Genomic DNA, 12776 nt, shown 5'->3' with positions numbered 1-12776 from the left:
GTTAGTTTATTACATTTACTGATGTTCTGTCCCTAGAACAGTGCAAGCGTGAGAGACATGGAGAAACTAGGGAGAAATAAATGAATGCAGCCACTCACCCTGAAAGGATTAATTGAAAGACATGGAAGTAATATTAAGCTTTGAGCTTTAATTTGTTGTTGGACAATACTTAATACTTTTAATTAGTATATGTTAAGCCACAGCACAAGTTAATTTTTTTTTGTGCTGCTCAAGAATCATGTTCTTTGGTGTATATTGGTGCACCAGATAAATCTAGATCATGAAATCAAGGCTAAAGGTTAGACTTTTGGCATAAAGGTGTTAGGTTAATGTGCAGACAGACAGACTGAAAATAGACAGACCCAAATGTTGCTAAAAGCAGCCTATGCAGAGTCAGGGCAGCAGGCAAAGAGCTAATACACATATATATATATATATATATATATGTATATATGAAATCATACTTTGAGTCATTTCTACTCAGACTCAGATTGCATAAGGCATGGTAGATGTTGTCCCTGAGAGCGGGGAGACTGCCGTGTCTGACTAAGGATCCAGTATCCGCTCTGAAAAATTTTGCAGGAGCTGTCACTGCAGATGTCTCCAATTCAGTGACAAGGTGCAATAGAACATTAAAAGTTACCAACATGCAAGACACAGTATAATCTGTGTGCACCTTCTTTATCACAGTGTACTGTTAACGAAGGAACGTAAACACAGGTTTTGTGGGGAACATATGTAAAGTACAACTACAACCCAGCTTTACATTTGATATCATATGATATTATATTGCTTCCCTTTGTATGGTGTTTGTGTTATGGGTACGGAGGGAACCATGTGAGGAGACATGAGTAATGGCTCAACAAAGTGTCCTGTCAATGCACAAAAACACAGAGCTGCAACAAGTATTGTGTTAGGCAGTTGCGATAACAAGAGGCCACAGCATCAGGACGCGCTTCAGAGAGAAAGTTAGCATACTGGTAAAATATCGTATATGAACAGGAGCAAAGAAACAAAGAGGATGTCGCGTGAAACAACCTGAGGCAGAATGTTAGATCTTCAGGGAGAATGGATTAGTGTTAGGTCACAGTGGAAGAGTGAGTCAAAAAGTAAGGCCAGCTTAAAAAAATATACAAGAAATAAAACAAGTCGGATCCAAACCTTGTGATCTTCCTGTAACACACATAATAAAAAAAATGAGGAGAAGATGTCAGTAAGTCTGAAGATCAAAACATCTATGTCACTCACTGAGCAACATAAAAATACAATAACAACAAAAGATAGAGATGCAACATTCATTCAAAATCTGACCTTTATTAACCTCATTACTTGTGAATGTGGTCGTAATATAAGTGCAGTGGTGATTATTATGAGTTGCTCATAAAAAACTCTAAAAAACTCTACTGAAAATTTTTATTTTATCTCACCTCCTCCTCCTCTCCAAAACCTGTCAGGTCCCAGATATAGTTGAGTCGCATCTGTCTCCTCTTCCAGTGCTCCATGAAGAGGACAGCTGCATATAAGGAAGCATGCACAATCACTGAACACAGACTCAAACGCCAGGATCATTTTTGCAGACATAATGGATTTGACACTTTTTACACAAAACAAAATCTTATCTTAAAATATAGAAAGGGTTATTTTGTTTGATGCCAAACGGCTGGTGACTGACACCTCTAGTGTTTAACTGCCAGCTTTGCAGATACTTTTAAAATCATTTTATCTACAAGAATGTAGATAAATGTACACAATGCATTAATCTGCCTGAATGTTTATGGCAGCAAGACATGTGTAAATGAGCCAAGTTAAAAAAATAAAAAAAAACACATACAAACAAAATCTAAACAAAACAACAAAAAACTACTAAGTGTGTTCACTACTTCCCGACATGTGTTCATGCATAGAAATGCTCTGTTATTGTTTTGATGCAGTTTCCGCGACAAGAAGAAATGCTAACAGTTTCATCGTGTCCCTCCTCAGATCTCCAGCAGGTGAATCCAGATGGCTGACATTCTGTGACTCTGTGGCCCTGTTGCTGCCAACAGATGGCAGCCGGGTTTGGCCCCGGCTTCAAAAGAGTTCCAGCTGTGTGTTTACATGAGAGTTCATGGATTTGTATTGTAAATTTCATGTGCATCTCTGGATGAGCTGCAGTGTTTTTGCAAAAGCTGCAGTGAATCAGTCCATTAACTGCAGCAGTTCCAGCTATGCTTAACTGCACCGCCTGCATTTGTAAGGCTTTAGTTGTTTGCTGATCTATGCTAGACCCTTTGGCTATGTGCTTAGACTGGAATGTGTTCTTACCCCAGAGGGACATGAAGATGGAGAAGAAGACGGTGGCTGGGTTGTCGAACAGGTGGCTGGCTCGGGCTGTGCCGCATGCTGTCACCAGCTTCCAGTAGCTGCAGGCGCGGTCGCACAGTGGACACATGGTAATGTTGTTCCGGGGATCACAAATCTCCATACTAACAAAACAAGGGCAGATGGGATTAAGTATTCAAAGGGGTAATTAGATGTTCGTTGAAAATTTAGGATATGTCACTACACATGCTAATAAAACACATGTATTATAAATATACTGTACTGTAAGCTTGGCATCACTATCCTACTTAGATACATCTTAATATAGAGAATATGTACATTTCTATTGCCTTGTGAATTATTTAAACACTAACTGCTCTGTACTGACACTGTAAGTGTGTAGGCTAGTGACTTCGTGTTGAAATAAACATAAAGCTTCAGTGTGTTTCAAGGGAATAGGTGCAGATTTAACGGTGTTGTCTACACCACAGTCCTATCTTCTGTTGTGATATTTATTCAGTAACCACGGTACAAATCAACTGTTCATAAGTATCATTACTTCATTAATCAATTAACAGGCGCTGATAAACATAGAAAAGATGGTGGGAGATTCACAAAAAACAGATGCAGGAATGTCGAGAATTAATTTGTACGACAAACAGCATGAATAAAATAACTTTTCCTATGAGATTATGGGACAGCGTGTCAATACTGTTCAGTGTACAGTATATAAATGAAAAACAAACCAGATGTGCTGTTTACCTAGGTATGTTATCGTCAACAGTAGCACAGCCGTAGAGGAATACTATGACTCCAACAATGGCAGCAGGTATTAGCATCTGTGTGTAGACTCCTAGCCAGGCAAAATAGAGCCCAACCTTCTCCCCGAAATATTTCCTGTGGGACGAGACACAGAGGTGAATGATGCAACCAAATCAACATGTCAGTGTCAAAAACTCTGGGATGCCCTGCTCACAATAAATCAGATGAGTAAGATGGCTCTTGTAATTTGATTTTGCATATATAAGGCTGACTTTTAAGAATTATCCACTGTTATTGTCTTTGAATGCCACTAATACTGTATTTAATGATGTTACATCATTAGTTGTAACCTGAGGAACCAGTGCAACACTCAGTGCCTGGACAGGATTTGATAAGAGATGACTTTATTGCTTCAGTGTATTAGATTCAACCTGTCTGGAAGAGTCCTTATCTGTCTTTCTTGTCTGTAGCGTGGGTAAGGCAGTTAAAGCTACTGTGAGAGCATCAGCTGGGGACACACTTGAGCTTACTTTCAAATGCTAATGAAATTCCCCTGATGGGGATAGGTGTAATGGGAACATTGCTGAATGAATGAATCTGACCTGATGAGTCCAATAGGTTGGTACTTGTAGAAAACGCTGTAGCTGGCCCACTCCTCATACAGCAGCTGTAAAGAAAATTGGGAATCAATACATACTGTAGAAGACCATCTAATTGTTATTTACTAGAGAAAGGCAATTATCTTCTGTTTTTTTCTCATTAATTAGTGACATAGCGTGTATGCTGACGGTATCAGGTATGGGCAACAGAAAAACAACAAAACCTGACACCAGTGATTAATTGTTTCGAATTATTTTACATGGTATCCATTGCTAATTCAGTGGAAGCTGTGCATGTCATCACAATCCCTCTAAAGTGATTTATGGAAGACATATACATTCGATCACAGGCGACAGGCCTATCCAAGCCTAGTTTTTTCCCCCCTGTGTGGTAGCTGCCTCTGATTGTTTGCCCCGGCCTGCTGTGTTTCACCTGTGTCTCACTATTCCCTTATTTGGTCTCAGTGTTTCCTTCCTCCTTTGTCAGTTCGTCTTTGTTCCCATGTCTGTGTCGCTCAAGTATTTTCCTTGTTTCCTTGCTTACTTTCTATCCACCTCCTGAGTTCTGAGTCATGCGTTTGAGTCCTCCTCTAACTAGTTCCTGGTTATAGTTCTGGCTTTTTAAAGACGTTCTGTTCTTGATGTTGAGGGATGTTTTGCAGCTTGCAATTAACTCCCTGTATTTGTTCTTGTGAAGTGTTCACTTTATGGTAGAGCTGGATAATGGCCCACCTCTCAGAGAGTGTTCTTCACCTGACTGGATGTCATGAAAGTACTATTTCTATCCTCCACCGTTTTCTTTCATTGACATCAGTGTTATATTGTCATGGTCACCGGTACATTCTTTAAAAAAAAAAAAAATAATAATAATGTAACTCTTGATGTGACCACTTCTATTTTCCTGCTATCTCTAATGGAGTTGTTGTCACAGGCTAAGGACGGTCTGTTTTTACTTGCACTGAGAAAAGCATGTTGTGGATTTACAGCAACAGTTTCCAAATTGAAATGTGACACATGGAATGAACTCTAAGTAGCACACCTGCCTGACTGATGAGATGCTTCATCTGTAATCCTTAATCTTTTTATCCAGTTTAGATGCAAACACCCATATAATAAAGTTGAGACAATGACATCAAATGGGCAAAATTGGGACACTGTTTGATGTTAAAATGCTCACAACCATCACAATGTTAGTGTTTGAAATAGAAATGATGGAGATATGGATGTTAACTGACTTTAGTTTGGCTGAAATGTCAGATATATCGACATTTCTTTAACAACTTTAGATCAAGCAATAGATGATTCTTAACATCAAAGTGAACATGATCGAAATATCTGAAGTGAAATTCAAGTTGCAATTCGCACATCCCTTACTGGATGTTAACAGAACTGTAGGCATGCTGGGCATTGTGCAGAATGTTTCTACTGAGTTTTATCTGGACTGGACTGAGACAACTTAAGTTATGGGCACTGTCTTTGGTCCTTTTCAGTTTTTGACTGTCTTTTGGCTATATTTTGTAAATCAGAGGCACAACATTTCCAATTTGGCAAAGATATAACATTACAGGAAATGATGACAAGAACATTCCCACATGCACCAATCAGTTTGGTTAATACATGCCTCTAGATCATGTGTACAGAAAATAACAATAAGCATATATTTTGTGGTTGTAACCCTATTAACAAATACAAGCTTGCATTTTTGGGATGGGAAATACATAATATTATTAGATGTAATAATAAATGATATCCAAGCAAACGGTATAGCCAATGGTAAGTGGCATCCCCTGACCATGGACCAACTGGTATTTGGACCATTATTATTATTAGTAGTAGTAGTAGTTGTATCTCTCAGTTTGGGAAAAGGTTCCATCCATCCATTTATTATACTGATATACTGCACAGTCACGGAAATTACAAATAGTTGTTAATGCTGGGTGTGCACCATTATATATAATCTTATGTTATACATCTAATCGTATTATCTTATGTAGCAGGCTATTAGACTAACAGATCAAATGCACTGTGTATATGCCCTGTTCCTACTATTATAAGGCAGATACCACATAAATCAGGGTGAAACAGCACCACGCTTTCACACACAATCTCATCCTCCGTTCTGAGTAGCAAGCCTGAAAGTGAGAAATGATAGCTGAACAGATGAAGGTCCAGAGGACGTTCTGAGCCTGAGAGGAAAATGAATCTACTTTAAGCTATGCTTTCATTCCCAGATTGCACATAATATTTTGACATGTAACATATTGTTTTACATGTATGTTGTGTATAAAAAACATAGGGGCAACTAGACTTGTTTTTTGGATATACAATGACACAGGTGATGCAAACTATTCCTATACCTATGGGTACGATGCTTTGAAGTACCAAATTAAAGCTCTTCAGAAGCTTAAGGAGAAGGAGGGGGATTATTAGACTGTTGCCTTAGAGACACACAGCCTACTGTATAATTATGGAGGCTGGTAGCAGAGGAGGAGATGACTTCAGTCTTACAAGCTTATCTTTCCAATTACATTGTTATTTCAAATATTTTGCAGAAGGAGACAGAGGTACAAAAATATAAAAATGTGGTAGAGGTTGTTTGTCAAACTTCATTTTTTATACTAAGTTCTAATGGTATAACTAATTCAGGGTCCTATCACCATTACCCAATGGTGACAAGACTACTAAAAGAAAAAGGCAAAAATGCAGCTGTTAAAGTTAATGCTGACTATGAGAACGCATTCATACAAATAATCCTTAGCCTTTTTTACAAAAGCCTAAATAAATGTGAAATTTGGCATTCCCCAAGTGTGCATGCAGCCATGCAGCTCATGCCTCTTCCAATCAATGATGCTACTGTTGCAGCAACTTTACACAGAGGAGGCAGAAGAGGAAAGAAGCGATGAGTCAGACAGTGATGGAGGAATAGGAGCTTTCTCTTCCCTCTTCTATCACAGGCAACTGGAGATTGACAGAAAATAGGATGGAAAAGCTCACAACCCTAGTGAAGAATCGAGGGGATTTCTGTGACCACAGAAGACCTGGTTATGAGAAAAATCCCATTCTTACCTTCAAACACTTTCAGACTGTTTAGGCAGACAGGTATAGATCTAAAAGTAAACAGGAAATTGGCAACACAGTGTCCCATCCACTCTCTGTTAAACCCACCCCAACTGCTTGTAGCATCATCCACTCGTCTACTTTGAGACTCCAGAATCCCTCTCTCCATCAATGCAGAATTCAGAGTTTAATCAAAAGCATATGTGTCACACCCAATGTGGGCTGGCTGTAATGTACCAATCAGAAGGCGCCATTTCGCTGCTCTGTCTTCCTGCCAATGTGTGTATTGGCAGTTTTATTTATATATTTATTTATTTTTAAATTAGATTTGATCCCTTGGTGCTTTCTGTGGGCCCAGGGATGAATGGACCACTATAAATGCATGGCAAAGTGTTGGGATAGCACCACGTCCTTCAGCATATTCACTGGTTGACTGGGTTTACTTACTTTCCTGTCATTAGGTTCTGCATTCACTCCCTCAATGTCTCCCTGTAACACACACAAACACATACAGTTTTTAAATGCACTCTGCTCATCATGCGCGTTATGAATACAATTCTGTGGTGATTTTCATATCAGACACAATAATTATGTTGGTATATGAAAAAATCCATTTGTCAGATGGCCTCAGGCCAGCGGGGGAGAGATAGACGTGGCGATACTCACATCATGCAGAGGATAAGCAGACATGTAGACACCGTTGGCAAGCAGACTGGTGATCCCTGCAAAAGATATTCAGTATGTAATAACACAACACACACTGAGGGTGTGATGGCCGTGGGACGCGTAGAGGTGTCACCTTGTGTTAGTCCTTTACTTTTGTTTTAATCAGTCCTCTATATATCAAAACAGCCAAATTCCAAAATCTCATTGACATATACATTATTTTCCTGTTTGAGCTGTCAGACAATGGAACAAGTCACAATCTGTGCTGGGATTTTGGAAATAAATGTAAAGATAACTCAGAGATAATTAAGGAAATGTCTTTCTTTTCTTGTTTTTCTCCTACACAATGCACAAGCCCTCAAGCTCACAGATTTTCTAAGAATATAAATTTCATGCTAAGTCCTTTATGTATAATAGAATATCAGCATCAGCCTCACAAGGTCAACCATGATGACTTCAACAGTAGGTGACACGTTGCAACATTTTCAATCAATGAATGCAGAAAGTAGAATTGATGTGTTTCATAATATTCACTTCACAGATCAAAAAATACACTTAAGTGGGCGACAATGCTTTAAGGATAATTCCAGCTTATTCTGGGACTCACACTTGATAGCACAGCATTCACCAAATAACTGCAAAGATCGTGGGAAAAGGCAACATCTCAACAATGTGGTGCCAGAAATTCGTCCAGATTATTAGATTATAAATATATGCCATTCATACAGAATATTCTAAAACGATTTATTATAGCATGAATATATAGTATATAACATACTGTATGTTTCGGTATATCTGTCCCTGAAGTCTATGGATGTGGGATAAATAAAGGATTATGTTGATTATCTTATCTGAGTTCCCTGTAGACTTTTACTGGCACCATACGGATCTGTGTAAAATGAATACAGAATGAATTCATGGGACTTTATTTCTGGAATGTTTTCACTTTCAAAATACTGCTTTGTGAGATCATGGGTCAGAGTTTGATAGACGTATCTATCTAACTATCCACCAAGCAAAGGGGAATTCAGGTGGTCACAATTTTAGGATATGCATCCATTGTTTTAGGGGATATGTCACATAGCATAGCAAATATATAGACAGAGACAATCACACATGCTGCACCCCTCTGTGGTCATAATTATACTGGCCTCCCAGAGAAATAGGGACCTAGATTAAATACATATTAATGTATTCCTCGTGATATGGCAGATTTCATACCCATGGAGAATTTGGCTTTTGTGCATCTTGTCCTCTTCAGTACCTCGTAGACCTGGAAATACAAAACACACACACATTACGCTTTCAGCAACTAAGCAGTTTCAGTCTGAAAAACCTGAGGGTATCATGTAGATGAGAAAGGTGAGCTGAACATTTATGTGTGTGATAGCTCAAACATCTGCGCTCAAATGTCTGCGCTCAGAGAGACTGCAGGTGGAGCGCAGTCAGCATCATACAGATTCACAGAATGTATTTTTTGATGGCAGCCACTCTCTTATTGGAGACACATGCATGTCAAGGAGCACATAATGTAAAAAAAATAAATAAATAAAACATAGGTGGAAGGGGAGAATTTTATACAGGATCCACCTTCTAACCATTCATCTGCTGAAACAAATACTTACTATTGAGCTCCTGGTCTTGGTGTCAAAGAACCTATCCCTGTCAGACAGGTCAAATCTGGCAACAAAAAACGAGACAGACCCAGTTTCAGTTACAATGAAATCCAAATGTACCAGCTAAGAGTTTCAAACTACAAAGCTAAAGCTGATCTAATGTCCACTTGATACACAGTGAACTCAAATTAAAACACCACCCCACTAGATGTTATGCAGAAATACAAATGTCAGATGTTTGCACTACCTTTAAAACCAAGCCAGATGCATTGAAATTATAACAATTTGAAGATTTTTATGTTCCACATAAAACCTGCACTAATAAGTCAAAAGTAAAAACACAAAATGTTGTGTGGTTATAATGTATGTTCATACACAAGTACAGCATACATGTAACGAGTCCCATGACCTTGAGGGTTTTGAGGGTGAAGTCCTCATTCTGTTGCACTAACTCTCCAGCACCTGACACAGACCTCGTTGAGCCGAGACAATGTCACTTGTCAGTGCTTCTATTTTATATTTTAATTCTTAATTTCCAGTACTTTGTACTATTTACCAGCTAATGTTAAGCTACTGTGGTTGACCCTGCAGTTGCAGGCATCAGGTTATTCATAACCCTTTATTCACATTGGACTACAACAGATGCTGCTCCCTTAAACTCAACTCATTACAAATACAGCAGCTTAAAACTGATCTTTGGATATTTGACTTAAGGGTGTGCATGTCAGTGCTTGCTTAGCCACACTGAGTATCAGGATCCCATAGTTTTTTTCCAGTCTTCATGCTGATGCCAGCACTGATGCCTCACGTGTAGAGGTTGCATGTTCTCCCTGTGTCTGCGTGGGTTCTCTCCAGGTACTCCAGCTTCCTCCCACTGTCTAAAGACATGCTCATTATGTTCATTGGTGATTCTAAATTGGCCATAGGTGTGCATGTGAGTGTGAATGGTTGTCTGTCTCTGTCCAGGGTGTACCCTGCCTCTCACCAAATGACAGCTGGGATAGGCTCCAGCCCCCCGCGACCCTTCACAGGACAAGTGGTTACAGAAGATGAATGAATGAATGAATGAATGCTGATGCCCCACATCTTATTGCCTGTATCCACTTCAGTCTCCTTAAAAGCTAAGGTGTGTCCCCAGACATGACATAATGTCATTAAAGATCAGTCAAGAAAACTAGAAACTAGACTGGACTAGATTAAGCCAAATGGACTTAATGTACTTTGGAAAACTACGCTATACTGTAATTCACAACTGGGCTTAATGTCAGCAAGTCTGCAGGTTATTTGAGAATTTATTGAAATGAAGTGACGGATAAGACGTGGAGGGAGATCTCTTAGTCAGCGCTGTAAATATAGCTGCTCACGCCCACGCTACATGGCAAGACGTTCTTCTTTGCTGCCTTTGAAAGGAATTTCTCTTGTTGGGAATGAACAAAAGACATATGTGAAGCCATGACTTTATTCAGTTGTTATTCTCTAGGAAATACCGTCACCTTCATGCTTGCTCTGTGGGTTACAGACTGGATTTTTTAACGCGCCTTGAGAAAATTTGCGTTCTTATTGATGCTATTTAAATAAAATAAATTTAACTGAACTGAACTATTTTGCTATTGTTTCTTCTTTTACCATTGCTGATGAGGAGATGTTGATGTCTTTTGTAATTCAGACGGGTATTTGGACCTGAGGAGCATCATGTTTTAGCTTTGCTCCATAGTAAAACAGCTCCATACACTTGCTGGGAGATCTTTTAAACCAATGAACATCTCTGTGGTGGCACACTGTATAGCACAACTCAAGTGTGTTCTCCACTAAATCCAGGTTTCTTTCTTTGATATTTACAGTTTAAAGTTGTTTAACGTTTTACACAGCAGATAGGGAGCAACATTACCATTCATTTCAAGTTGTGTTTCTGGCCAACCAATGAATTCAAATCCAATGTTCACCCATCTTTTAACCCTATTGTTAGTTGTCAGAAATTGGCTGCTGAAGGCTTCAATTTGTTCACCAGCTGCTCAACAACTGTCTATCTGCTATTTGTGTTTTCTACTGAGTAGGTAGTGTAGATTGGATCCAACCAGGGCGTAGGATAGCTCTGTGGAGTTGAAGGGAGCAGCAGAGTGGAAAAACGATTCCTTGTCCGTCACGCTGCATTGTGTGAACACGCCTCCAACTGAACAATGAGGAGAGTAGAGGCTGCCATGTGGTGGAATGCACTACCAATATGATGGGAAGCATCAGCACAAAAAACTGGGATCCTGATACATTCTAGCACTGTTCCGTTAAATATCCAAAGATTCATTTTAAGCTGCTGTATTATGTAATTTAAAACACAGTTTACATTAGCTGGGAAATAATAATAATATGGTAATAATCAATGAATTACAGAAACTGATGTGCAGATCCTAAGCAAAGGTATAACACATCACATTTGACGGAATTACAGTCAATTTGAACGTCATTCAACGACTTTCAGCGTTTTTCAATGTTTTCAACGCAATTGAAAACAGAGAGTGAGAGGAAACTTTACTCACAGATGCTGCTTCTCTCTGGAGAATGGATGAGAGAGAGGTTTGACACTTTGTGGTCGGTTGGCATCAACTTTCGGGTGGAGGGGACCTGTAACTTTGTGAATGAACATTCTTATCTTCTCCACCACATTGCTGCCTTGTTTCACCTCATAAACCTGCAGAGGAGACACGAGAACTGTCACTTTAAATAGGCGATTTTTAAGAGCAAAAATGTAAAATTGTTCTTACATAACAAATGTGTATAGATCAGAGAGCAGAGGTAATTTGTCTGTTTTTCCAAACAACCCGATTCACTTATTCAGTCGAAGAGGGTTTGGATAAAGGGGGTGGGGATGATTCCCTTCTGTTTTAGTATTTTATAGCAAGAGTATGTTAGATAAGAGGGGTGTGACAATGCTTTAAAAGCAGACTGCAGGTTTACAATACCTAGAATAAGAGACACATAGTGATAAACAAATGATACACACAGAGATATGTACATACAGTGGAGTGGAAGTGACACTTTTGCTGGATTCGTGTACCTTGCATTTTGTTTTCTAGGTTATCAAACTGTTGTGAAACTTTGGAAAATCTTAATTTTGACGGATGATCAGACTTGATATTTGTGAGGAAAAAGAAAAACAACCTTCAAAACATTTAATGCACTGTTGATCTTGACAAATGTTTGATGGATCTTCCCGTACAATGCTTTTTTATTTTGGAGTTATCAAATTGTAATTACAAGGGTTGTCAGAGCTGTCAACACACAATAGCCCCATTCTGACACTACATGAACGCAAAGGACAGCGCAAGAGGCAACATTCACCTTCACACATTTCACCCCTTTCAGCACTTCATTTCACTCAGCTTCGGAAGAACAAACATGCAACAAATATACATTTGGCAAATGGACAGTTTACAGGTGACTGGAATACCTTCTTTGTCGGCATCTTGAGCTTCATGAACTCAGCCTCTCGACACAAAATGTTCCAAGGAGCGTGGATCTTCAGGAAGCCAATACCAGGAATTTTACTCTGAAATACAAATCAGTGTTTCCATATTTTAAAAGTATTACTTATGAACATACATGAGCACGAAGCAGATTATGACATCCTAAAGTTTATGAACCACATCTATTACCAACATTTATGGGAGCTAATCTTCAAGCTAGGTAGTGCTGAAATGCTACTTTTCTGTTATGAATATTTTCTGTCTGGTGGAGTCACAGGATAACCCTCAGCATCCACTCCAGCACAAGCACTTCAGCA

General features: G+C 39.1%; 1 protein-coding gene across 1 annotated transcript in view; it reads right to left on the bottom strand.

Moving 5' to 3' along the window:
- ano1a (anoctamin 1, calcium activated chloride channel a) overlaps positions 1 to 12776 on the bottom strand; it is a 42781-nt gene that overhangs the window by 15408 nt on the left and 14597 nt on the right. Inside the window, 11 exon segments of the mRNA XM_084541959.1 lie at positions 1162 to 1173; positions 1428 to 1513; positions 2305 to 2465; positions 3064 to 3198; positions 3666 to 3730; positions 7167 to 7208; positions 7386 to 7441; positions 8607 to 8658; positions 9011 to 9065; positions 11533 to 11684; positions 12444 to 12542. Of these exon segments, the coding sequence (XP_084398085.1) occupies positions 1162 to 1173; positions 1428 to 1513; positions 2305 to 2465; positions 3064 to 3198; positions 3666 to 3730; positions 7167 to 7208; positions 7386 to 7441; positions 8607 to 8658; positions 9011 to 9065; positions 11533 to 11684; positions 12444 to 12542 (915 nt within the window).

The sequence above is a fragment of the Chelon labrosus genome (genome assembly GCF_963514085.1).
Source record: "Chelon labrosus genome assembly, chromosome: 3".
NCBI classification, from domain to species: domain Eukaryota; kingdom Metazoa; phylum Chordata; class Actinopteri; order Mugiliformes; family Mugilidae; genus Chelon; species Chelon labrosus.
Note: the sequence above shows the minus strand (reverse complement) of the source record. Positions and strands in the feature narration are given on the sequence as shown.